Raw genomic sequence first — 27,913 nt, forward strand, 5'->3', positions numbered from 1 at the left:
AGTGATGATCTGGGATCAGACAGTGACCACTGACACCTTATTCAAACTAACAGACTGAAGCTGACTCTAGATCAGTATTCCCACTTACCCTACTGAGAGGCTATGGACCCAGATCTTGATCATTCTTTCACTTTAGTGATGCCTCGGTTCTCCTCGGTCGCCACAAGAGGGCAACTTTAAATCTACTCATAATACAGTGTGCGTTACAGCCACATATAACTCTGGTTACATTGAACGAGGACATGGTATTTAATCAATTTAGAAAATGATAGGTATTTATTAGATTGGTGTGAATACGTATTTATGGTGAACATATTTACAGACAGTGATAGTTTTCTTTTCTTCCCTGTAATTAATGAATGAATAGGCTTCCAGCGATACCATTGGTCAGTGGTAGGACGCGTCACGCGCCGTCACAGCGGTGTGTATCAGACAACCAGGAAGCGCCTCACAATCCACAGCAGAAGATGTTTACATTCAGCTTGACAATTATCCGACAGTAAGTCAGTGACAATTTTATTATATTTTCTCTCTAGATCTGAATGTGTATCATCTTCGAGGTTCGTGTGACAGACATCCCAAGGTCACGTTTCTTGGAACGGGCAATGCTCTCGAGTCAGGTGTGACCTGTAGCGATAACATGATCATGCGACGGCCGACGACCCGGCACTATTCTGTATTTCTAGTATTAGATACTTAGAATTGTGTTATATAACAAGCAATAGTCTTACATAGGGAAAATAAAAGCCGTATTGATTATGTTGTCATATTTTATTGTGTCCTTTATGCCAGGCACTGACACTATTTGTTTCCACAGTGGGGAGACACAATACAACAGAGACAAGTTGCTGCAAGGTATGTTTAATAATAATAATAATAATAATAATAATAATAATAATAATAATAATAATAATAATAATAATAATAATAATAATGATAATGATAATGATAATAATAATAATATTAATAATAACGCTTGAAGGGTGTGCGTTCTGCTCTCACCTCCACCAGCATGCATACTGTACGTCAACCATGCAGTGTGTGTGACACTGTGGTTAACAATGTGGGTCTGACAATTGTTTCACATGTCCAGGTGTGTTTATGACGTTGCTCCATATAGGCTATTGGTATGAATTGCATGACACGTGATTGATTGATTGATTGAAAATTGTATTAACAGATTGCAGAATGGGTACAATACAGTACAGCTCAATACACACAATTGTTAAGGGGTTGCAGACCAGAGAGAGACTTTCGTCTTGTTTACATCAGGGTCCCCACTCCCCACTTGGTTACATTTTCAATTCATCAGAACATAAATATGACAGGAGCATGTCTATGTTCCCCGGGTTCTATGTTCCCCGCTTTGATTGATTGATTGATTGAACATTTTAGACCACCAGCCCTGATTCCAAACTCGAACCTTAACCAGTTCGAAAGAGGGCCTAAGCTTAACCGTTCGAAACAAGGCGGACATTAATAATTAATAAAATAATAAAAATTTATAAAAATTTCAATCTATTAATCAATCAAAGCGGGGAACATAGAACCCGGGGAACATAGGACCCGGGGAACATAGGGATGATCCCAATATGACATACAGATAGACAGTACTGCATCAGGGTCCCCACTTGGTTACATTTTCAATTCATCACAACATAAATATGACATACATGACATACAGATAGACAGTATTGCTACATCTATACATTTAAATACAGTACTGTTTGTGATTTTTTTTTAAATAGTAAAAAAAAGAAATTAGAGTATATACATTTGACGAAGAAACTGTACATTGGGGAGGTGGTGGGGGGGGGGGGGGGGGGGGGGGTAACTGTACATTGGATTATCGACGAAACCTTACTTGGTCCCAAGAAGAGGGTCTGGTGTATTACTGGGTTAGGACATTTACTGTACATTGGAGGGGGTTGGGTATAGGACATTTACAGGGGCCAGTTTCGAATTGCAGTCTCCCGTAGCGTAGGTGCTCCTTGAGAGTGGTTTTAAAAGTGGGTAGTGATTCACATTCCTTTACAGCTGTGGGTAGGGCGTTCCACATTGATGTGGCATAATTGCGAAAACGTGTTTAGTCCCTTGTTTGAGCCGAATCTGGATTTAACATGATTTGTGGACCTCCCTCTGGTGTTGTGGTCGTGGTATTCACTGACCTTTGGGAAGTATTTTGACATGTACATGGGTACCTTAGTCATGTAGTGTATCTTGTAGACCAGGCCCATTGCAAGTTGCTGTACTCTCTACTCTCGTCTACTCTAAGCCATCCTAGGTTGTCAAAGTGGGCAGGGGTGAGGTGGGTTCTAGGAGTAAGGTCAAGCAGTAGTCTGACCAGTTTGTTTTGTGATGTTTGTAATTTTGTTTTTAGCGCCTTTGAGGTGCTTTGGTACCATGAGGTGCAAGCATAGTCGTAGTACCCTTGAATGAGTGCTCCTGCCAGAGTCTTCGGGGTATTCTTGTTTACCAGAGAGGAGATCCGGTACAAGAATCTAGTTAGTTGGTTGACTTTTTTTTATTACATTGGATGCCATTTTATCACAGGAAAGATTTGCCTCTAGGATGGAACCTAGGTATGTAATTTCATTTTTCCTTGTGACAATATTGTCACCCACTGTAACTGAGAAGCCATCGGCCTGTAACTTGTTCTTGTCAGAGACCAGCAGGGCTGAGTCGTCCGCGAACAGGAACAAGTTGCAGTCACAAGCTGACGACATGTCATTTGCATAAATTAGGAACAGTAGCGGTCCTAGTATGCTTCCTTGTGGAACACCACAGCTCACTGGGAGGGGGGGGGGGGGATAGGGTACCGTTTACCAGGCTCCACCATCTGTTCTCTCCCCTCCAGGTAGGATTGCATCCAGCTCACACTATCAAAACCAATTGCTTTTAGCTTGTCAATCAGAATGGAGTGATTGACAGTGTCGAAGGCCTTTTGTAGGTCCAGCATGACCATGCCGCAGTATTTGCCCGCGTCCACCTCTTGTTTGATGTGGTCGTTCAAATAGAGAAGGCATGTGTCAGTGGAGTGGGATGTTCTGAAGCCAGTTATGAGTATACTATGAATACATCAGTGATAGTTAGGGATGGGTACCGAATTCTGTACTTTTGAGGTACCGAATCGAAACACGTCGGTACTACCGAGTATCGAATCAAGTGAGATACCGATTTTTTTTTTTTCTTTTTTTTACTTTTTTCTTTTCATGTCAACGTTCACACACACAAATCAAATCAAATTTATTTATAGGGCCCGACAACACACGTTAATGTCCCCATGGGCCGTACAGGTCTTCTTTAAACAAGTCAAGAAGACAACATAACAATAAGTCAAGAACAGAACAAGAACACCATAGGGTCCAAACATTTTTTAGATGAATGCAAATAAATGAAAGAATGCAAGCACTCCCAGACATACCCCACGCGAAGGTAAGGAAAAACTCACTAAAACCTAACAATAGGGAAAAAAAAGCTCCACAGGCAATGTGGAGGAGAGAAACCTTAGAAGGGCCGTTCAAGGGGGGATCTCCCTTCTTAGATGTCGGTGATAGTAGTGTTGCAGACGGACAGTTGGTAAGCATGCACTCATGTGTGTGGTGAGACACAGATGAGTGCATGCAATAGCAACTGTACATTTTGAAAAATTAAAGATAGAGCTAATAGCGATAGCAACTGAACATTTTGAAAGATTAAAGATAGAGTTGATAGCGGATCTATTTGAGGCACAGGGGCGGCGCAAGAGGGTCACGTCCTCCCCGTCTTAGTCACGGGACATTCAACACTCCGGTCGTTGCTCAGGGACAGCCGGAGACAGGGGGAAGGGGGGTGGCGCAGAGAGGGTCGCGAACTCCCGACATCATCGCGGGACATCCGGCACTCCGGTCACCACTACGAGACCTCCGAAGACAGGGGGGCACGCAGAGGGGGTCGCAATCTCCCGGCCTTCGTCACGGGACGTCCAACACTCCGGTCAACACTCCAGGACAGCAAGTCATAGGAAGACAGGGAGACGGGACAGGCGTTAGACAGCTCATGAGATTGTAGTAGGCGGACATAGCAATAGATACAAGTGGTAGGCATATATGTGAATGGAGTAGATATATGAAGTAAGCGTATTATGTGAATAGAATAGAAGTACTTAACCCAGCAATGAAACCGCGTTGACTGTTAATCTGTTAACAGTCTGTTAATCAGTTGACAGGACCACGGACAGACGGCGGTGAATAACTGATCCAATGCCTCGGAGGTGCATGTAGAGCAGTCACTACAAGCTTGGCCAAGACCCCGAGGCATCCATCACCTTGGTCAGCGCCAGGAGACGGGTACTCAGAGAGAAGGGGGAGGGAGGGGGGGGGGGGGGGGGAGAGGGGGGGGGGAAGAGTTAGAGAGTTCCCATGTTTGTGGTGCTGCAAAGGAGCAGACATGTAGTACCCTGTAGTGCCATGTAGTACCCCGTAGTGCCATGTAGTACCCTATAGTACCCCATAGTGCCATGTAGTACCCCGTAGTATCCTGTAGTACCCTGTAGTGCCATGTAGTACCCTGTGGTGCCATGTAGAGCTATGTAAGCCATGTAGTACCCTGTAATGCCATGCAGTACCAAGTAGTACTCTGTGGTACCATGTAGTACCCTGTACCCTAACTAAACTACCCTATAGTAAACTACCCAGTGGTACCATGTACCATAACTAAACTACACAGATTAATCTAAAGGTCAGTCCCCGACCAGGTGAGATCAAGGTAGGTTGAAGGAGAGAGAGAAAAGATGAGTCTTAAGCAGGGATTTAAAAGCTTCGACAGAGCAGGCGCCCCTGATGACGGCAGGTAATTTGTTCCACAGGTAGGGAGCGCGGTAGACAAAGGCTCTGTGGCCGGCGGATTTCTTTTTAACCCTAGGGGTCGATAGAAGCCCCGCATTTTGTGAGCGCAGAGCACGAGCGGGCGAGTATCGGGAGATGAGATCAGATAGATAGAGCGGTGCAAGCCCATTTAAAATTTTGTAGGTGAGGAGTAGCACTTTAAAGTCAGAGCGGGCTTGGATAGGAAGCCAATGTAGGGCGGACAGAACTGGTGTGATGTGATCAAATTTTCTAGTTCTAGTTAGTATCCGTGCAGCCGCATTTTGCACGAGTTGAAGATTTTTGATGCTTGAATTAGGTAAGCCTGAAAAAAGTGCATTACAGTAGTCCAGACGTGATGAGACAAAAGCATGAATCAGGGTTTCAGCATCAGCCAGAGTTAAAATGGGGCGTATTTTTGCGATATTACGAAGATGGAAGAATGCAATTTTGGTGACATTTTTTATATGTGCATTAAATGAGAGGGAGGAATCAAAAATGACTCCGAGGTTTTTTATGGTGGAGCTCTGGGATACATGACAGGTATCAAAGTTGAGGGAGATGTCCTGAAACAGGCCTCTGTGGTTTGGGGGGCCAACAATTAACATCTCAGTTTTATCTGCATTAAGGAGTAGAAAGTTTTGCGACATCCATTTTTTGACGGCAAGCAAGCAGGCCTCAAGGTTTTGTAGTTGGGAGGAATCATTTGGCTTAATAGGTATATATAATTGGGTGTCATCAGCGTAAAAATGAAAGTTTATGCCAAATTTGCGTATGATATCGCCGAGGGGTAGCATGTAAATCGAAAATAGCAAAGGGCCCAGGACAGAGCCTTGTGGGACACCACATTGCACTGGGAGGGTCTCAGATGTTAAATCATTATAGACCACGCAGTGTGTTCTATCAGTTAAATAGGATTTAAACCAAGCTAGTGAGAGACCCCGAATGCCAACATGGTTCTCAAGCCGACCTAGAAGAATCGAGTGATCGATAGTGTCAAAGGCTGCACTGAGATCAAGCAATAAGAGCACAGAGGTGAGGTTTGAGTCAAGAGAGAGCAGTAAGTCATTTGTGACTTTGGTAACCGCCGTTTCGGTGGAGTGTAAGGCTCTAAAGCCAGATTGAAATGATTCATTAAGATTATTGTTTGATAAATGGTCAGTAAGTTGCGTTGCGACGATCCGTTCTAATACTTTGGATAGGAATGGGAGATTGGAGATAGGTCTGTAATTTTTCAAGATTAGAGGGTCGAGGTTCGGTTTTTTAAGTAATGGTTTAATGACGGCTGATTTAAAGGCCAGGGGCACCACGCCAGTAGACAAAGAGGTGTTGAAGATATTGAGTAGGGCAGGGCCTAGAGTTGGGAAGAGTTTTTTGATGAGAGTTGCTGGGAGAGGGTCAAACAGAAAGGTTGAAGGTTTAGCCGCGCCAACCAGTTTAGAGAGGGCACTAAGTGAGACGTTTTCAAGGCAGCATAGCGTATGACTGGAATCAAAGTCAGGGGGAATGCCCGTCAAAGGTTGGGAGGGACTCTGATTGTTGAGTAAAGCAACAATTTCATCTCTAATGAGGTCAATTTTCTTGGTAAAAAATGTCATGAATTCGTTAGCCGAGAACGCATGGTTTAGGGCACTTGGTTGTTTCTGCGTAAGTTTTGCAACTGTGTCAAACAGAAACTTTGAGTTGTTTTTGTTTTCATTTATGAGCCTGGAAAAATAAGAGGTTTTGGCAAGTGAGAGTGCCTTTTTGTAGTTACGTAAACTATCATTCCAGGCGAGGCGGAATACTTCGAGTTTGGTCGAACGCCATTTATGTTCAAGTTTGCGACAAGCCTTTTTAAAGGAGCGCGTTTCCTCCGTAAACCAGGGAGTTAGTTTTTGCGGAGCACGTTTAATTTTAGGTTTAAGGGGAGCGACAATGTCGAGGGTGCTACGAAGGGCGGCATTAAGTTTGTCTGTAAAGAGATCAAGGGGGCCAGAGTAAGAGAGGAAGGGAGAGAGGGTGTCTGGTAGGCAGTTAACTAGAATTGGGACAGTTGAGGCGTTAATACGACGGCTCATGTAGGATTCTACACTGTCTGGGCGAGAAACAGTCAGATCAATTTGAAATTTGATGAGGTAGTGGTCTGAGAGAGCAGGAACATAGGGGGAGACGGTCAAATTTGACACAGTGAGACCGCGGGCTAGGACTAGGTCAAGGGTGTTCCCACCACTGTGAGTGGGTTGGTCAACGATTTGAATGAGACCGACAGAGTCAATGATGTCGGTAAAAGCCTTATTTAGGGGATCTAGAGTTTTATTGGAATGAATGTTAAAATCACCAACAATTAAAATGTTATCTGAGCGCATAACAAGCTCAGAGATGAAAGTTGAAAATTCATCTAGGAAGAGGGTGTAAGGGCCTGGGGGGCGGTATAGGACAGCCATTACAAAGGATGCAGTGGAGGTAGGAATCAGACCGCCACACTTTCTGTTGGGTGGAGAGGGATGCAACAGGAGCACCTCAAACGAGGAAAACTTACAGTTTGCGTCGGATGTAAAGTTGTGCTTAGAGTCATAAATTAGAGCAACTCCGCCTCCTTTCTTGGAGGTGCGTGCGATGTGGGAGCTACTAAAATTAGGGGGTGAGGCCTCGTTTAAGGGCAGAAAATCATTAGGTTTAAGCCATGTCTCAGTGAGGCCAAATAGGTCGAGACTATGGTCTGTTATCAGTTCATTTACCAAAAGAGCTTTGGTTGGCAGAGAGCGGATGTTGATAAGGCCAACCTTCACACTCTCTGTATACTTAGCAGCGCGGTTTTCAGCCATGCGGGTAGGTTTAATCGCAATTAAGTTGGCATGGTTTATCGCACAAGGACGAGCTGGGTAAAGCGGAGCGTAACGGGATATTCTAGTTTTGATTGGGTATACAGGTTTAGGGGTAGAGATAGAAAGAGAGGAGTGGGGAGCCTGGTGGAGGAGGGACCGAGCAAGAAAGGTATAAGGATTGGCAGGGTCCATCAGTTTAGCATGACTAGCAGGCTCGCTAAGAGCCTGCACCCTGGCATGCTTGTGGGGTGGCTGTCAGCCCGAAGCTATAATCTTGTCTATATTGCGAGATAAGAGAGAGGCGCCTTGCATGTTAGGATGCACGCCGTCCTTTCTCAGCAAGCCAGGGCGCCCCCAGAAAGAGGACCAATTATCCACGAACCCTAAGCCCTGTTCTTTACAGTATTTTTCCAGCCATCGGTGTAGAGAAGCTGTCCTACTCACGAACTCATCATCATGCCGGTTTACAGGCAGGGGGCCAGAGAAGATTACTCGATGCCGACTCATCTTTCTGGCGAGGTCAGAAAGCCTAACTATGTTGATCTTTGTGACCTCAGAGACTTTCATCCTACAGTCATTATTTCCGACGTGTATAACAATATGGTCGAATTTATCTTCAGTGGGTGTGATACGTGGGTTACCTTTTGCCTTGACTATGCTATTCGCCAGAAATCTCAGGTTGGCTTCAATGTCGGTAGCTCTGGCTCCCCCATAACATTTGATCTCGGCTGGCTTGTCTAGCAAAATATGCCGGGTGATGGAGTCGCCAATCACAAGGACGGAACGACGGGGTTGCAGTGGAACCGGCTGCGTACTGGGACCGGAACCCGCAACACGTGTAAAATCATGTTGCGGAGCAGGTGCTGTTGAGGCCAAGGCCGAGCGGTTACACTGCCGCTTCGTAGTGGGCGCAAAGGCCTTGTCCTGAGCACTATGTCTGGGACTCTCCAGACGAGAAGACCCCGCTAGAGGCTCCTCAGAAAAGCCTGTAGTGTCCAAGACGTCTAAAGCTGACTGTTTTCCTGACTCAAGTTCAAGGACACGACTCTCTAACAGAGTTAACCTTTCTAGGAGAGTGGGACAGACAGGACAGACAGAACACATAGCCATGCTTACACCAGGTAGAGCAGGAACAAATAAAGATACGAAGTACTATGGATCAGCTGCTAAAGGCTATGTGTATGAAGCCGATTGAAGGTTTAGCTAATGAGCTAAAACCAGTGGGTCGAGTAAGTTGACAAGCTAACAAGGCAAGACCAGAAAATGCAGGTACAAAGGAGTGGCCTGCTAGAGGAGGGCAGGTGAGGGGCAGTAGATACTCTAGTGCACTCGGTTGCCTCCTCGGATAACTCCAAGTCTTTGTCTGTCTTAGTCGGTCGCCGGCGCTCTGCTGGCGCTTGGATAGACTACACTTAAATCCCTATTGAATATTGTCCCACACCTGTAGGGGGCTAGTCTCTGACTGATTGGACTAATTACCACAGGCTGCTCAAGTCAAACCCAATGGGGTTGCACAGAGCCTGATTGATTACGAACAAACAATTATCAAAATATACAATGGATTGAGTACTAACTTACATTACTCAGCAAGAACACAGTGAAGTCAGCTCAGGTTTTAGAGAAATGTGTGCACAGGCAAATGTATTTAAACAAGCTTTGCCTCTGACTGATTGGACTAATTACCACAGGCTGCTCAAGTCAAACCCAATGGGGTTGCACAGAGCCTGATTGATTAACAACAAACAATTATCAAAATATACAATGGATTGAGTACTAACTTACATTACTCAGCAAGAACACAGTGAAGTCAGCTCAGGTTTTAGAGAAATGTGTGCACAGGCAAATGTATTTAAACAAGCTTTGCCTCTGACTGATTGGACTAATTACCACAGGCTGCTCAAGTCAAACCCAATGGGGTTGCACAGAGCCTGATTGATTAACAACAAACAATTATCAAAATATACAATGGATTGAGTACTAACTTACATTACTCAGCAAGAACACAGTGAAGTCAGCTCAGGTTTTAGAGAAATGTGTGCACAGGCAAATGTATTTAAACAAGCTTTGCCTCTGACTGATTGGACTAATTACCACAGGCTGCTCAAGTCAAACCCAATGGGGTTGCACAGAGCCTGATTGATTAACAACAAACAATTATCAAAATATACAATGGATTGAGTACTAACTTACATTACTCAGCAAGAACACAGTGAAGTCAGCTCAGGTTTTAGAGAAATGTGTGCACAGGCAAATGTATTTAAACAAGCTTTGCCTCTGACTGATTGGACTAATTACCACAGGCTGCTCAAGTCAAACCCAATGGGGTTGCACAGAGCCTGATTGATTAACAACAAACAATTATCAAAATATACAATGGATTGAGTACTAACTTACATTACTCAGCAAGAACACAGTGAAGTCAGCTCAGGTTTTAGAGAAATGTGTGCACAGGCAAATGTATTTAAACAAGCTTTGCCTCTGACTGATTGGACTAATTACCACAGGCTGCTCAAGTCAAACCCAATGGGGTTGCACAGAGCCTGATTGATTAACAACAAACAATTATCAAAATATACAATGGATTGAGTACTAACTTACATTACTCTGCAAGAACACAGTGAAGTCAGCTCACCTATATATGCTTACCTAGGATTTGACTTGATTCAACAACAAAGCAGTCGGAGCAATGACAAGCCGAAAACTGTCGAAATTGTAGTTATTTTAAGTTTGGATTTTTTTTTTTACGACTGAGGTAGGTACATTTAATTTCTTGAGACTAAAGTACCGAAAAAATGTACCGTTGGGTACCGGTATCGATTCACAGGTACCGGTACCGGTATCGGTTCAAATGTGAAAGGTACCCATCCCTAGTGATAGTCTTCTTTCTTTCTTTCTTTCTTTCTTTCTTTCTTTCTTTCTTTCTTTCTTTCTTTCTTTCTTTCTTTCTTTCTTTCTTTCTTTCTTTCTTTCTTTCTTTCTTTCTTTCTTTCTTTCTTTCTTTCTTTCTTTCTTTCTTTCTTTCTTTCTTTCTTTCTTTCTTTCTTTCTTTCTTTCTTTCTTTCTTTCTTTTTATTTTCTGCTCAATCTTGTGTTGGTTGTAATGTGATGCTCTCTTTAAATTGACATTTATGTTGGTTTGATTTGCTTAATGCTGTCAAACAGCAACTTCTATGTAAAAGAGCTCTGTTTGGTATTGCACTTGGTTTACTTTTTGTTTTGTTTTGGACCGATGTGTGGACCAGTTGAGTGGGGATAGGGGAGGGGTTGCTATTGCTGGACATACCCCAGGCTCTGCCAAGAGAGGTCTGGAGAAACTCACTCTATAGTAACTCAGCTATATATAGCTATATAGAAACATAGCCATATATATACATTATATTATAGTATAAATAGATTTGATTATATTAGATTCAAATGTATTGTCATTATACGGCACAAGTACAGTCCAACGAAAAGAGTAATAATGACAATCGGATGTATGTACAGTGTTATAGTATTGTGTACAGTGATACAGGTATAAAAAAACTCTATGGTATTAAGTCATACTGGCCAGCAGTATAATTAGTAAGAGTAGGTAAGGATATATACAGTACAGATATAGTATATACAAGTATATGAAAATGATTATATGCAGGTATTCAGACTGATGTGGATAAATATATATATACGGTAAATATGAATATATAAAAAAAATATATATATGGTATCTACAGCATTATTGTGCTATTATACAGAGTTATATGGGTATCATACATATACGGTATTATAGTTATAGCCTGAGGTGTGGCCATGTAATAGCAACCCATGCCCTATTCCCACTGAACACCAACCCACACATCATACCAAAAACAAAAATGTAAACAAAGTGTAATACCAAGAGGGGCTCTTTTCCCAAGAGGTTTGACAGCATTACAGATAAATGCTCCATTGTGGCTTTTAGATGTCCCACGGTCTAGGCTAAAAACAAAAGGTGACCGAGCTTTTGCGGTGGCTGCCCCTAAGTTGTGGAACAGTCTTCCTAGAGATTTTTAAAGCTCAGCTAAAGACTCACCTGTTTTCATTGGCGTTTTGAGGCTTGGTAAGCCATACATCCCCGGTCGTGTCGTGATTGTTTTAATTGTAGCTTTTGATTGAGTGAATACTGTATTTTGTATTTTTAGTATTTCTCTGTTTTTATATTGTAAAGCACTTCGGTTGGTTTTAAATGTGCTATATAAATGAAGTTGACCTTGACCTTGACCTTCTCTTATGCTGTAAGGCCAGGGGGTGGACACTCCTCTCTCAGAGCCAGGCCTCCAGCAGGCCGACACAGTGGGACAATACCTCACAGACCTCAGGTTCCATAATGTGTTCGTCAGTAACCTGCAACGGGCCCACCAGGTAATATGGGATAAACTTGCACCCATACAAAATAATGTACTAATTTCCTAATCTATGTGGTTGAGATCTGATTAGGATTTTTTAGTAATTTTTTCCAGTGTTCCCCCACATGTTTATTTATATATTTTTTTTATCAAATTGTTTTATTTTCTTTCTTTCTTTTACATGAAATATAAAACAAAACATGATAACACACAATACAATAAAAATAATAATAGACATGACTTCACAGGACAATAATAATACTAACAATAACAATAATGACAATAGAATAACAAAAATAATAAATACAGACGCAAAAATCTAAATAGAAAATTTTATTATATTACTACAGACACCACAAAAGACTTCCCCCACCACCCCAGGACCCCCAGGCCCCACGGGTTTTAAGGTTATTTTTGGTGGTGACAAGCTGGGAAAAAACACATTCTAGCAGTGGAAGGACAGCGTACATGCAAGACAAGAAATATAATTGGATAGAAGGCACAGACCTATTGTAATGAATGTTCCAAAGAAGAGGTTGAAATATAGGAAGAGGGAAGCCAGGCGGGAAAATGAATAGGAGGAGGCCATGTCCTCACTGAAAACTCAACGCACGTCATTCATGTCATTAGATAAACTGACTTGTGCAATAACAACAAACTGCTTAAATATCAAGAATGTCAATTTCAATATTCTAAATCAAATATTTTCTCAATTTGATTAAAAAAAATGCCAAATCGTTAGCCTAGCTTACCCTCGTTCAAAAAAAGTAACCAGTATGTACGCAAAATGTAACAAAGATCCATTAAAATAAAAATAAAAATCTTCTGAAGAACAATGGGTCTCATTCCCGAATGGATTTACGACAAGACATTTTATCTCAGGCTGATTTGCGACATATTAGGGCTGGTAGAGAGATTCCCCAAACTTCCATGAGATTGGATTCGGCCGTGGCTGAGAGCAGGATTTAAGAGTGCTGAGGAGTACACTTATGATTGATTGATTGATTGATTGATTGATTGATTGATTGAAAATTGTATTAACAGATTGCAGAATGGGTACAATACAGTACAGCTCAATACACACAATTGTTAAGGGGATGCAGACCAGAGACCAAGGCCTCCTTGGAATGAATTAATTAATCATAATTTCAATAAATATGACAATATTTGTACGATACAAAATTACCCATTTGATGTCGGAAAAATAAATAATATGGATATGGATTCATCTGATCACAGGGCAGCTGGATTAACCATATCTGAACCAGCTATTTTGGACAAATGTATAATTACTTTAATTACTAAGATATTCAGACACAATTATGCAATTATTGTGAAATGATTGAAAATAATCATTATTTAATGCCTTCTGTGGCATTTGTATTTCTTATTTGTTAGATATCTGTTTTATTGATTAATTATACATTTGAAAGAATGCAGGTTATAGCCAACATGCAATATATGATTTGTACAATGGGACAGACATTTGTTTTATATAGCTATAACTAGGGCTGTACCGAATGCTTCGAAGCTTCGATCATAATGTTGACATTCGAATTCTAAATCAACATTTGAATTTTTTATTTTTTATTAAAAAAAATATTTATTTTTTATTAAAAAAAAAGTGTGTGTCTATTCAACCTGTTTAAACCAATGGGGGTTTTCTTCACAGTTGCAGTTAAAGATTAGGCTACACTAATATTATAATATTATACTATAAGACGTCACCATCACTTTCATACCAACCGTGCCCTTATTGGATTATTTATGTTGACGAAACTGATGAGTTATATTCATTAAAGAAAGTTGATTTAATAAAAGAAAAAGACTAATTTAATCACTTTATTCAAATTGAGGATTCAGTTAAAAAAAAAAGACATTTGAAGCTTTGTTCGAATACTTCAATCGAAGCTTTGAATGTTAAAAAATGACATTCGGTACAGCCCTAGCTCTAACCTGCATTCTTTCAAATATATCATTAATCAATAGAACAGATATTGGAATACACTATGTAGCCTACGTGTCTAATGAATGAACAGTAGGCTTATATTATTCTAATGACTTGTTTAATTAGGATTTAGTAGATACTATATACTGTATATGCTCTGCCCTATACGTACAGTAAGTACAGTACACATTAAGGCCGCCAGAGTCTGGCAGCGGACTGGTGGACTGTACTATGCAGCGCACTATCTGAGATCTCCTAATAAAACAAGTCATTAGAATAATATAAGCCTGTGGGCGGCTGGGTGGCGTAGCGGAGATTGCGCTCGTCACCAATGCGAGAGACTCCGGTCTCGACTCCCCGAGTCAGCGTTGCCTCCGGCTTGGGCCAGTCGTCATACTATCTCAATTGGCAGAGGTAGCGGGTGGAAAGTCGATGGGTGGGGTTTGGACGTTGTGGACAGCGACTCCTACAGGTCGGTTGGTGCGCCTGTACAGCAGAGACAGGAAGTATCGGGGGCAGCGTGAGCTTCCCACGCGTTACTCCTCGCCACTGAGAGTCCGCTCTGTCTGGTGAAAAGATGCGACAGGCTGCCTCCTCGTGTACCGGAGGGGACACGTGATGCAAGGCTTCTATCCTCACTATGAGTGACCAGTGGGAGGCATAGTCTAGCAACGTTCCAAAAAACAGGGGAGGGGAGAATTGGCAATATGAAAAATTGGGATGGGAGAAAATAGAAAAATAAGGAGAAAAAGTGGATAAAAAAAAAAGAATAATATAAGCCTACTGCGTTCATTCATTACACGTAGACTATACAGTACTGTGAGCGTGTGTGTGGGGGGGGGGGGTGCGCGCGCTGCGGCGGCAGGTGGTCACGAGTAGTAGCCTGTATTCTGTATATATGATGACAATACATTAATCTAATCTCATTTTGATCGGTCGCAAAGCACTTCCGCCACCATTTTCACACAGCTGCATCGCATCAGTTGCATTTAATGAGCTGGACAGGTGTGTCTAAACTCATTTGCACACGGCCTTTTAAGGAGCTCTGGAGGCGTTGTTTTGTATGCAAATGACCTAGACGGGAACGCGCGTTCATGTTTCTGAGCGGTGAGATTCCTCAATGCCGGCACCCCAGCTGTGATCGTTTGAGCCACTTAAGACATCTTCCCCACGCGTTGGGGCATCACTGACATATTGACATTTTAAACTCAATGGGTCTCATTCCCCAATATTTTCCAAAGACTTCTTTTAGGGCAACCATCTTGGAACTGACTGAGACAGAATCGACGACAAGTTCACTCTCATGCCGCATCAGAGTGAACTTGTCGTCGATTCTGTCTCAGGGGTTGGACATTTACCAGGGGCCAGTTTCGAATAGCAGCCTCCCGGGCAAAGTGTCAAAGTGTCCTCAAGCAAGACACTTAACCCCTAAATGCTCCCGATGAGCAGGTTGGCACCTTGCATCATTGCCTCCGCCATCGGTGTGTGAAAATGTGAGTGAATGTGAGGAACACATTTTTTAAAGCACTTTGGATAAAAGCGCAATATAAAATGCAACATTTGTGTCACTGTTGAAAACTTGAGGGACACATCTGTCACTCCTTCTACAGATTCTCAGATATTTATAATGGGAGACTTGCTCATTCAGAATGATATAGACATGCAATACATTACTTATTTATGTCAATATTGTGTGACCTGAAAATTCATCAGGCACACTTGACTGAAAGAATTTCTTACAGATTCCTTTTAGTCCAGCTTGATTCTTCTGTATTAATGTATTTAGCGTGTTACTGTAGACTTCCTGTCAGGTTTTATTTAGGCTTTAATTCATGGAAGAATACCATTCTTTTTTTGTATTGTGTACTTGTCATTGTGGAAATACTGTGGAAAACAGGATATTAATATCCAAGATATGAAATAATAAACTGTACGATGACTTATTTACATTCCCTGGCCTTGGACTTGGTGTTGAGAGGAGTGTATTGATTACTTGGTCGTGTTTCCCCCTGACTAATCATTGAGGGGAAGAGAAAGTCATTCCCAGTTGTTGTCATTTAATTTTCTTTCCAGACAGCTGAAATAATACTGAGAAATAACGCTCACTGCTCTGGCATGGAGATGGTGTTGGACTCGTTACTCAGAGAGAGGGTACGTTCTCATAACATTAAGAGCTAAAGTAAAATGCTCAATTATGGCAAAAATCATAATCATGATTATTTTGGTCAATATTGAGATCACGATTATTTAACAAGATTACTCATTGGAACTCATTGGAAACATGCATTTATCTAAAAAAAAAAAAAACAAGATCAAAATATAATTAGACTGAAAAACAAAAACATGACCTGGCTCAGAAATAATGACAATGAAGTCGATTATCTTGTTTTCATAATCGTTAGAAGCCCAAATCGTAAAATGTTTAAATAAAATGTGAATAATTTCCCAGCCCTATGTTACAGCCTCATATACTGTACTACATGTAAGGTGTTATGGTTGGGTTGGGATTTTATATTTTCAAGTCTGTCAATTCAGAAAGTTGATTTTCTTTCAAATACTGAAAATCTTCCAATCATCCAACCTTACTGAGTAAACGAGAATGGAAGTTCTGTCATCAGCAATTCAACAGCGACTTCTGTTTAACTTTTTGAATTGGTTGAATTTGAAAGTGAATTGATCCCTAGCCCCTTTCGTGACTGTGATGCACGCCAACAAGGTTTGGCCGAGTGAATCCACAGTCCTTTGCTCCCCCATAGGAAACCACCTTATTTTAACTCTGAAGAACTGGTCCGACGCGAAACGTTCGTTATACAAGTATCGCAGAGAAATTTCAAAGGTACTCGCAGTTGCACGTTGTTGTTTCTTGGACACCATCTAATCGCAATGGTTTGAAACTCGGCGTTGCTAATAAACATTTTAAATAATTTGTATAAATGTGTAAACATCACCGAGACGGCCATACATCACAGTCACGAAAGGGGCTAATTGATCCCCAACCCTGGTGTCCTCGATCTTTGAAGTGTAATTTCATAATTCTGGACCCCTAAGCCCTATTTCCTACTTACTGTACCAACAATGTTGTGGACTCCTTTCTCGGCACAATCCAATTCTAGACACTCAAAGCGTTCCCCACAATGTAGGGTGGAAATTTCCTCCTTCACCACCACTGGTAGCACCCAACCTTGGGCTATGCAGGCTCAATGGCTGCCATTACACTGGCACCAGGCACACATCACACTACACACTGACTACCATACACTGGCACCAGGCACACATCACACTACACACTGACTACCATACACTGGCACCAGGCACACTACACACTGACTACCATACACTGGCACCAGGCACACATCACACTACACACTGACTACCATACACTGGCACCAGACACACATCACACTACACACTGACTACCATACACTGGCACCAGACACACATCACACTACACACTGACTACCCTACACTGGCACCAGGCACACGTCACACTACACACTGGCTGAACGGCTCAGGAGACAGGGATTGATATCAGCCAATTAAGCGGAAGGGATGATTAGGTGGCCTTGATGTCGGAGACCTGATTGGGCATTTGGCCAGGAACGTCGGGGAACCCCCTGCTCTTTGCGATAGGCGTCCTGGGTTCTTTAACGACCGATATTCAGTCTGGACCTCGGTTTAGCGTCTCATCCAAAGGACGTTTTGACAGTGGCCCCATTAACTTTACATTAGTTTTGTGGCTAACTAAGGAGGAGCTGGGTATCCAGTATGTGCTGATAAAAGGACTCTGCCCTTCGACAACATTATCGACGAGTAGGAAATTAGGACTAGGGGTCCAAAGTTGTGAATGTTTCACTGCCACACTACAGAAGGTTAACCCTTTACTATCCACACTACCGACGGTAACCTTCTGTAGTGTGGCAGTGAAAGGGTTAACCTTCTGTGTGTTGTCGCAGTGAAAGGGTTAATCGTGGCTGCTGAATCATCACGCAGGGCTTTGGCATCGCTGAAGGACGGCCCAAGGAGGACCTGAAGAACATGGCCAACGCCGCCGGAATGTCGTGTCGCGACTACACCCCTCCAGGAGGAGAAACCTTGGACCAGGTGACTCGAATGCAGGTTTTTTTTAAAGGGGAATGTCACTGAAACAAAGTTTGTTTTGAGTTTATTTTGAGTATGTTTTGGCTGTGGCCCCATTAACTTAGTTTTGTGGCCAACTAGCAGGAGCTGGGTATCCAGTGTGAGAAGCACAGCGTGGCTTGAGCTGCTGAGAAAGGACTCTACCCTTTAATATCGTCAATGACTTGCACTTTACTTAAAATTATTTATTTACTGTTGTATTGTTCTTAATTGTGAAAAAAAAGTATGCACTGTAATGCCAAAACACGTTCCTTTTTGTACATGTATGAAATGGCGAATAAAGTAATCTGAATCTGAATCTGACTTGGAGATATAGGGCTAATAAGTGTAAGTTCATTCTTACTAAAGTCATTCTTACTAAAGGTAGGAAAGTTGAAACCAGCATCTTGGAAACTCAAGGTCAAGGCAGTATTGTATGTACAACACTGCCATCTAGTGGCCTCACTGGGATATTGCATGTTGAAATCACAGGCTATTCTTTTCTCATGATCTGTGTGTTCTGTTTCCGTCTCTGTCATCCCCCCCCCCCCCCCCCCCCCCAGGTGAAGATGCGTTTTGAGAAGTTCCTCAAGGTCCTCTTCCAGCGGATGGTGGATGACCACGGCTGGCCGGGCCAGCAGAGCGCCAGCGCCACAGGGACAGACACGGTCGCCGGCGGCTTAGATGCCGCCGCCGCCACCATTCCCCCGGCCTCCGCCCGCTGCGCCGACGACGGCCTCCAGGGCGTCTCGGTGCACGCGCTGGTGGTGAGTCACGGGGCCTACATCCGCGTGGCCGTCAGACATTTCGTGGAGGACCTGGAGTGTTCTCTGCCCCGCGGGGTGAAGCTGTCCCACCTGTTCTCGCCCTGTCCCAACACCGGCATCAGCCGCTTCCTCGTCACGCTGAGCCGGGCAGCGGAGTCCGGCCCCCCGGTCCTCTCCTCCGTCCGGTGCGTCTTCACCAACAGGAAAGACCACCTGGCGAACCTCAAAGATGCAGAATAGTGCATCAGGTGAGAGAAAGAGAGGGGGAAAGACGAGGTTGCGGTGGATGCGTTTAAAGGTGCAGTCGGTTGGATTTTCAGGGTTAGCACAAGGTCCTTGAAGTGCTTATAAAGTGCTTGATTCTTTTTAACAAAAAAAAGTCAAGGCCTGGAATTCCTTAAACGGCCCATTTTACTTAAAAAGTCCTTGAAATTCAAATCAACCATTCACATTGAATGTTTTGTTCATCCATGGTCAAATTGTTCTGAATCAAGAAATAATTTTTTTTTCATCTAATTCATTGTCGGAAATTGGTTTTAAGCCATAAATATTGGATCCGATTTTTTTCCAATAAAAAAAAATAATAACTGCATTTAAAAGTCAATTGGATCCTTTTAAATTCCCTTTTTAAAATGAAAAAATAGTGCTTGGAAAAGTTTTTGCAAGTCCTTGAATTTCATTTTGCTATGTCTGGGAACCCTGGATTTCTGATCGTTTGGACGCCGTGTTGATTCAAGCGCACACAGTTGTGTAGGATCAGCACGGTCTGTTATGAGGGAGGTCTGTGTCGACGGACTCCACCACATCATGGTTCCTATGGTTACGTCGTCTACGCAGTCCCCGTTTCAAATGATCGGAATTCGTGCACCTTTTTCTTTTTGAGTTGCAGTGTTGGATTGAAGACTGATTTTGGTTGTGAACACTGAAGGGAACAGAAGGCAACGCTTCACAGATCTACCTGGTGGAGTAAGTGAACTCTTAACCCTTTCACTGCCACACGACAGAAGGTTAACCCTTTACTATCACACAGCCGACGGTCGCCGACGGTCGTGTGGCAGTGAAAGGGTTTTAACCTTCTGTGTATTGTCACAGTGAAAGGGTTAACCGTTTTTGGTAGTGTGGCAGTGAAAGGGTTAAGCACGCACAACAATGCCACACACGGGGTAAAAGTCTCTGCTAGTTTTTACAGTAGATCATTATTCAAAAACTAAAACGGGTTAAAGGCCCAATCAGCGATCCAAATGTAAACAAACGGGTGAGTCCCACCACCAAAAAACAAGAAATACACGTGTTCTCGTTGATCGACTGAGCTCTTTCTCTTGAACACACAGGTAAATATGTGTTTTTTAAAATTGGATTTGCCGCATTTTGTGGCTGTAAAAGGTTTGCTTACGCCGGCAGCGCTTGTATGCGTTTTAGTAAAACAGATCTACATTATATTCTGACGTACAACGGGTTAATAAAGCCTTATATTCCACCTCACCTTATATTCCACGTACTGTACAGATCAAACTCTCCAAGAATGTATGTGAATATACACCACACGCGTATAGGGAGGTGTAGTCTGACGTCACTTTGGTTGCCCGCGCGGTCCACCCGTATAGGGATTTATCATTGGGAAAATGGATTATCGGCTATTGTAATAATTCTGCCTCATGAACATTGGCAAGCTTTCCATTTTTGAGACAAAATTTGTTCCCTTCTATCACTAACATTATTGTTTAAGCATTTTTGAATACGCACAGAAAGGCAAATGTTCATGCTTTATTTGTTTTAAATGAGACGATTTATAAATGGGCAATGGGGAAATACATTGCAATTTTGCGAGGTGGACCGGCCGGAAACAGCAATGACGTAACCACTACACCTCCCTATTGGGGCTTTAATGTACTGTATTCTGAGAGGAATTAATTATCTTATCCGTAAATAAGGACTCCTGTATTTCTATTATTTTGTTAGGAGTTGCTCTGCACTTATTTTTGAGTGTTTTTTGTTTTATTTCTCGGCACAAAGTTTACAATGTTGTTTCCTTTCATCACGTCAAACCAAAGGCAGAAACATAGAGCTGAACTTGATCAGAATCCTTATTTATAACATTTATTTATAAACTTAGATCTAGAGGTTGTGACAGACCATGTTTTACTTGTCATCACACATAATACACAGCATGGTGACAAAGGAGAGTTGTCCTGAATTTGTGTTGTGCTGAAAATGTTGCTTGGATATGAAGAAGAATGTGAAGTTATCGTTGCACTCTCTACCATACACAATAGACTTGTTCGACGACGGCATGACAAATATGCGTGCGCGGACCGGAAGCCGAAAGGAACGTAATCCTGGTCGGAACCATGGGGCAGACTACAATATATTTGCATTTGTTAGCCATGCTAGCGATCTAAACAATCAATCCATGCCAAAGCTATTATGTAAAAGGTGAAAGACTCACACTCACAGCCATGCTGATTTGGCTAAATGACATCCAACCGTTTTCGTCAGGGGAGTGCCATGGTTTCTCCATAGAGCCCCATGGTACTTCCTTTGGTGCAGCAGGTCCGAGGCAACTTAGTCACGTGACTCAGTTGGTATTGCTGATTGGCTCGAACATGGTATGTTTGTAAACAGCGAACGGGTCTATAGAGTATAGAGGCCTTGCACAGAATGTTCGTGTAGTTCTCCTTCTTCCAGCATGGCTGCCTGTAACATAGTAACCATTGTTTTACACATGGCAATGGAAGAGACAACGGTTGCCATGTGTTTTATATATGAAAAATATATAATAATAATGCATTTTATTTATAAGGCGCCTTTCAAGACACTCAAGGGCGCCGTACAACAATTTAAAAACAGTTCATTAACAATCACAATCCATTTAAAAAATAAAATCAGACATACGCCTGCCTAAACAGGTGGGTTTTGAGGTGGGTTTTAAATGGAATGATGGAGTCAATGTTCCTGATGTCGGGGGGGAGGGAGTTCCAGAGGCGGGGGGCAGAGCAGCTGAAGGCTCTTGACCCCATGGTGGACAGACGGGCTGGGGGGACGGTCAGGTTGATGGAGGAGGCAGACCTGAGGGACCGGGTGGGAATGTTGATGTGGAGGAGGTCGGACAGGTATGGAGGGGCGAGGTTGTGGATGGCCTTGAATGTATGGAGGAGGATTTTGTAATCTATGCAGTGTTTGATGGGAAGCCAGTGTAGTTGGCGTAGGACGGGGGTGATGTGACTGATGACAGGGGTTCTGGTTATTATACGGGCAGCAGCGTTCTGGACCAGTTGGAGCTTATGGAGGAGTTTGTGGGGGAGACCAAAGAGAAGGAAGTTGCAATAATCCAAGCGGGAAGTGACGAGGGAGTGGACCAGGATTGCGGCGCTGTTGGGAGTGAGTGAAGGGCAAAGGCGGTTGATGTTGCGAAGGTGGAAGTAGGCGGATCGGATGGTGTTGTTGATGTGGTAATGGAATGATGGGGTGCTGTCGAGGACGACACCCAGACTCTTGACCTGGGGGGAAGGGGAAACCAAGGAGTTGTCTATGGTGAGAGTGAAACTGGGGTGCTTGGTGAGTGTGGACTTGGAGCCAATGAGGACTACCTCTGTTTTATCACTGTTTATCACTGTTTAGTTTGAGGAAATTTGAAGTGAACCAGGGTTTGATTTCCTGTAAACAGGCACAGAGTGAAAACAAAAACATAATAAGTTGGTGTCTTATTACTGGATCTTGTAAACAAGTCACAGTAGAATAGTAATATTGTGCCTTTCCAGTGTCCGCTGCATATAAATGAGGCATTTTCTTTTGAAAGTGGTTGCCGTGATTGGTTACAGGCAGAAGTGCCATACTGGAAGAAGGAGAACTACACAAACATTCAGTGCGAGAGGCCTTTATTGCCACATTTTAAGTAGGGGTGCAACGATGCAACTTTTTCCACTGCTGATATCGATTCTGAATCCTTAGCAATATTCTTCAAAAAAACACATTGGCCATTGCATGTTTGGCATGATGCTAAAAAAAGAAAATGCTAACATGTTTTGCTTCCAATACCTCAAAAACCAAAACAGTGGTGCTTTTTGAATGGACTGAAGGCTTGACCTTGTTACAAATCAGACAGGCTTCTCAAGAGGAAGTGATCATAGCAAACTACTGAGCCTTTCAGCTTCACCTATAGAGGTTACTGGATAGGAGGTTAAATATGGTATTATATTGAACGTACATGTATATTCTGTGTATGGACTTAGATTTTTCTTTATACTGATTTACACAGTGAAGTAAATACTTATGTCGAATTTTGAATGGGGGGGGGGCAACATACTCTTCTATCAGGGTGTCCTTATTTCCACTTCAGTGAAGGATTTCACCACTGAATACTACTGACACAGTATATACAGTTTCACTAACGCAAGACAACGTGGGGCAATTTGATCTCTTATTGAGGAATCTCAACCAATAAAATCTCATTGAGGAATGTGTTTTTTTTTTTGTCTTTTGTTTTTGCACATCATGAAATACTCTGAAACATGGAATACCCATATTTGGTGCATAGGAAGAAATACCTTGAGGGATGTAAAAAGGAGAGAAGAGGGAGGCTCCTCCCATCGGATGTCATTAAAGAACTGTCACATATTTACATGTTTAAATGTATCTGAAAGAGTTGTTGTGAACCCCAACCCATTCAGTATGGGCATTTACAGCACAGGTCAGGAGGAAAGAGTAACTCAAACCTTTTCCAAAGTAAATAATATTTATTAAATAAAAGGGGAATGGAACCCATAAACAAACGATAGGAATAAGGGAAGGAGAACAAACTATATAAAACAAGGCGAGGGATAAACACTAAAACAATAACTCCACTCACTAAGTGTCACAGGACACAAATAAATGTATGTAGTAAGCAAACCAACACACACAATAAGGCTACTATAAGCAAAAGGGTGAATCAACAGTTCACACACAATCCAACAATAATGGCAAAAGGCCATGAATGATTGTGGATCTCAGGTTTTATCGCCCCCACCCCTTAATGAGTAATGACCCTCAGATGGAGTCATTCAACAGGCATTCTGGAGACTCTACTACAGGGAAATAGAAACGAAAATGACTAAAGGTCATTTAGTCAGCACCACAAACTATAACGTGAATACAAAATAACCTGCCTATACTAATCTGATGTTTACATGGTATGACAAGGTTACAATAAAAGCAACAAATACATAATAATGGCCAACCTACCTATGTAACAAGAACAGATACAGATCAGTTCCTTCTCTTCTCAGACCGAGCACTGGAAAAACATCACCCCCTGGGTTATAGACTACAACTAATTATCACCCCTGCTGGGTTATAAATAACTATCACCCCTGGGTTATAGGCTACAACTAAACTAACTATTCTGAATTGTGTGTTTCCTCCCTGCAGGTATACTGGGTGCACTCCTATATAAAATACTCGTCAAAGGGTTTTAATATTATGTTGTTAGTGAGTCACAATGTCACTTGTTACTATGTTGCATCTTCAAATACCATTTTCTTTAATCTTCCCCTGCAGTAGGTAGGCTATTTAGAGTTAAACACAAAGCTAAACAGGACAACGGTTAATAATGTAATTCTTTGGCAAGTCACGTATTTGACTAAAATAGTTCCACTTTAGAGTAAAACATTTTAAATTTGTATTTTTTGGTGAGATGACTCTCACAGACTGGTAAAGCAACGTGAATGTGGGATATTCAGCCAATCACCAGAACTTCATAGTGACCGGGTTCAATATTAAACCTGCTTACGTATTACACTTGAATAGTTCACTCACCAGTGAAAAGGAATAGCCTCCAGGTTGACATTGCCTATGGTGCTCACAAAGCCTCAAAAGAAATGTACAGTACATAAGTTGAGAAGAAAAACATAAGAAGAAGAAAACACTCAACCACATCTCTCATCATGAATTTATTTCCTCTCAAATTCAACCAACACTCAAGTTTCCATCAGCAAATTCCAACTCACATTCAAATACATCATGTTTGTCTTATTCAACTACATATAAATACCCTACATAAATAAATGAATTGATTTAAATAAATAAATACTCTCTGGATTGGCTGATATCGTTGTTTGCTGGTGGTGTCCAGCACCTGTCATTTCTTGTCTCAAATTGCAGAACAAGAGGTTAGATTTGAAATCATAACTACACCTCACTGTATGGTGCAATTCTTTACCCTGTAGTTTGACTGGCATTCCTTCAAGTCATCAATTAGATTGAACACTCGATGAAAAAATATAAAAATAATAAGAAAAAATAAAAACAACAAAACTGATAAACAAGTAATAAAGAACTTCAATAAATGGCTGTCATTTTGTTTAGGTTATTTGAGATTCAACCAAATGCCTATAATCCGACTCGGTAAACAGCGCGGTTGTGCGTAAAACTATCTTCTTCCAAAATTAGACTACTAAAATAAAACTGACCTCTGCCGTCCCACTCTCAACAATAACTTTAAAAGCATCCCCTGTTTCACAACATTAGTATAATTTACATTCTCACGTTATAGCCACGCGCCTGCCCATTTTTAAATCAACAGATGGAGTCCTACCTCCAGAGGTATAGGATTAGGCTGCCTATCTTGTTATGCATCTGTCGTGCCAACGGATTGTCACCTCAATATTTGTTTTTAAATCGTGGGTTTCTCACACCAGCTGTAAAAAACAATCGACAGAAACACAATACGAAGGCAAAAGAAAGTGTACACAAACAGTACTGTATATTTGTAGATCTGGTATGTCATAAATGTCTAGATGTAACAGTACTGTATCTGTATGTCATGTACTGTATGTCATATATGTTATGATGAATTGAAAATGGGGGACCCTGATGTAAACAAGACGAAAGTCTTTCTCTGGTCTGCATCCCCTTAACAATTGTGTGTATTGAGCCGTACTGTATTGTACCCATTCTGCAATCTGTTAATAAAGTTTTCAATCAATCAATCAATCAATACGAATACAGGTAGGCTATGTCCTTTCATCCCATGGTTCCCGTAATTCGAGGGCTTGGGTTGGAGGAGGAGAACACGTTCCAAGGGTCGTGCGGTGCCAGTGGCGTCTCCCTGGAGGCGTTGAGACCGTCGAGACCGTCCCCCGGCTCGTTCTCTGGGTCAGTGTCGTCCAGCTCCGGTGCGGCCCGGGAGTCGGATCCTTCCTCGGTCCGTCCAAGGTACGCGTTGTGCGGGTCGGAGGGATCCACGACGCGGTTCCGCTTGCCCCTGTGCAGGAGACGCTCCAGCGACACGGTGTTCTTCTCGGAGAGGAAGAGGGAGGTCTGCGGCAGGTTGTGGCCCACGGCGTACATCTGCCTGGAGCCCTCCAGGTTGAACAGGATGCCTGTCCTGGTGGAGTAGTAGACGTCACGGTGGGTCTCCAGCAGCTTGTGTTGGAACAGGCAGTCGTCTCTGAGGCAGACGGGCTGCAGAGAGAAGGAGGCGACCGTGTTGTAAGGTGTAATCATCAGGGGTGTCAAAAGTACCCAGAAATTATACTGAAGTGAAAGTATGGGTACCGTCTCAAAATCTGACTCAAGTAAAAGTCATCTGGCTAAAAACACACTTGAGTAAAAGTTTTAAAAAAAAAAGTCCTACTTTTAAATGTACTTAAGTACTAAAAAGTTAAAGTAAATTATTTGTTTAAAGGGATAGACCAGGGGTCTCAAACTCATTCCATCGTGGGCCAAGTTTTCATTTCAAGTACAAATCCCCCAAAACAGTAGGCCTACTTAGGTATTGTAACGAAGTACAATTACTCAAGTACTTTACACCCCTGGTAATCATATTAGTAGCACACAGCTCGGAAACCTCCTGGTTTTGTTATTAAAACACCAGAATGTGCTAAAGGTCAATTTCCCTTTTGTTAAACTTGTAAAAATGCGTGCGTAAAATGTGATTGGTCTTTTAGGAAAGCAGTCTGAAATGCATGCCAAAACACTCGTTGTGGCCAGAATAGAGACACAACAAATTGGACATATGAAGTTACTTGAGTTGAGTCATAGGTTGTCCACTAAATAAAAACAAATAGCCTCATCTGAACAATGAATCAGACTGTTTACTCACAGAGCTGAACGGGTTCCCCTCTGCGTCCAGACACAGGTAACGGTTACTTTTGACGCCAAGGATGGCGATGCGCTCTCTCGTTTCAGATTTGAGTAAAATCACACCTGGAAAAGGAAGACGATTATATTGGAGCATTCTAGAAACACAGAGGCCAACATTTATGACAGAAAAAGAAACAAAAAAAAATACCCAAAGTACTTACTGTATGAACTCCTGACCGTAGTTTTGCGCACATGGCCATTTAAACTGATCTCCAAATAAAAGGTGTTAATATCTGTGGATGTCTGCAGGTGAACGTATCTCCGTGGGTTCCCCCAGTTGGACCCAACAAGTGGTGATGGATTGGCGGCAGATTCCACCAGTCGATGGTGCACCGCGAGCAGGAGAGCCAGTAGGACTACGCATCCCCTCATCACCCCTGAGTTCTTACGTCCTTCCATCCTTTCGTTGCAAATCGATATACGTTCTGCTGCTGCGAGTTGTTCAGACGTCCTCCAGCTGATCTGTTGTCCAAACAGTTGTGAAGCGTCCCTATTTAAAGGCACCGAGTGCCACCCCTGCTCCTCCACATCCTTCACGCAGCCACTCGCCCCCAAAGCAGATGTGCGCGGCTTTCTGGCAGCGGAAGGGGCACTTCCACCTCCCTTGATTGACCCTGCTGATGCTCTGGTCTGGATGCTGCCAGTCAACATGTAGTAGACTTATTGTGCAATAATCTGTTTTGGTGAGATCTTGACGCATTCAAATTAAAGCCCCCAATCCGATTTTTTTAACTCTCTTAATTAACCCACCGCAAATCAGAACAGGTCTGTTTTTACTCCAAACGCCATCCAAAAATGGCATCCAATGTAATAAAAAAAAGTCAACAAACGAACTCGATTCTTGTACCGGATCTCCTCTCTGGTAAACAAGAATACCCTGAAGACTCTGGCAGGAGCACTCATTCAAGGGTACTACGACTATGCTTGCAAGTTGCACCTCATGGTA

General features: G+C 42.5%; 2 protein-coding genes across 2 annotated transcripts; one reads left to right on the forward strand and one right to left on the reverse strand.

Moving 5' to 3' along the window:
* Positions 1 to 449: 449 nt before the first annotated feature.
* Positions 450 to 21,763, forward strand: tigarb (TP53 induced glycolysis regulatory phosphatase b). Its single transcript, XM_084330765.1, has 6 exons — positions 450 to 499; positions 818 to 855; positions 11,910 to 12,031; positions 16,037 to 16,114; positions 17,954 to 18,064; positions 18,643 to 21,763. Exons 1-6 carry the CDS (start codon positions 468 to 470, stop codon positions 19,084 to 19,086), a joined length of 825 nt encoding a protein of 274 aa, XP_084186891.1. The 5' UTR covers positions 450 to 467; the 3' UTR covers positions 19,087 to 21,763.
* A 3,015-nt stretch (positions 21,764 to 24,778) lies between these two features.
* On the reverse strand, positions 24,779 to 27,416 carry LOC311241926 (fibroblast growth factor 23-like). Its single transcript, XM_084330880.1, has 3 exons — positions 27,129 to 27,416; positions 26,927 to 27,030; positions 24,779 to 26,286 (listed from the first exon to the last, which is right to left on the reverse strand). The coding sequence occupies exons 1-3, from the start codon at positions 27,364 to 27,366 to the stop codon at positions 25,846 to 25,848; spliced, it is 783 nt and encodes a 260-aa protein (XP_084187006.1). The 5' UTR covers positions 27,367 to 27,416; the 3' UTR covers positions 24,779 to 25,845.
* Positions 27,417 to 27,913: the final 497 nt, after the last annotated feature.

The sequence above is a fragment of the Notolepis coatsorum genome (assembly GCF_963971535.1).
Source record: "Notolepis coatsorum genome assembly, chromosome: 15".
Classification (NCBI taxonomy): Eukaryota; Metazoa; Chordata; class Actinopteri; order Aulopiformes; family Paralepididae; genus Notolepis; species Notolepis coatsorum.

What these genes read in the sequence shown, in the direction of transcription:
- tigarb (XM_084330765.1), top strand. Translation starts at nt 468, where the DNA reads ATGTTTACATTCAGCTTGACAATTATCCGACA. An exon ending in AGCTTGACAATTATCCGACA is followed by an intron (nt 500 to 817) that starts GTAAGTCAGTGA and finishes TTGTTTCCACAG; the next exon opens with TGGGGAGACACAATACAACA. An exon ending in ACTCGTTACTCAGAGAGAGG is followed by an intron (nt 16,115 to 17,953) that starts GTACGTTCTCAT and finishes ATCATCACGCAG; the next exon opens with GGCTTTGGCATCGCTGAAGG.
- LOC311241926 (XM_084330880.1), bottom strand. Translation starts at nt 27,366, where the DNA reads ATGGAAGGACGTAAGAACTCAGGGGTGATGAGGGGATGCGTAGTCCTA. An exon ending in TACGGTCAGGAGTTCATACA is followed by an intron (nt 27,031 to 27,128) that starts GTAAGTACTTTG and finishes TTCCTTTTCCAG; the next exon opens with GTGTGATTTTACTCAAATCT. An exon ending in AGGGGAACCCGTTCAGCTCT is followed by an intron (nt 26,287 to 26,926) that starts GTGAGTAAACAG and finishes TTCTCTCTGCAG; the next exon opens with CCCGTCTGCCTCAGAGACGA.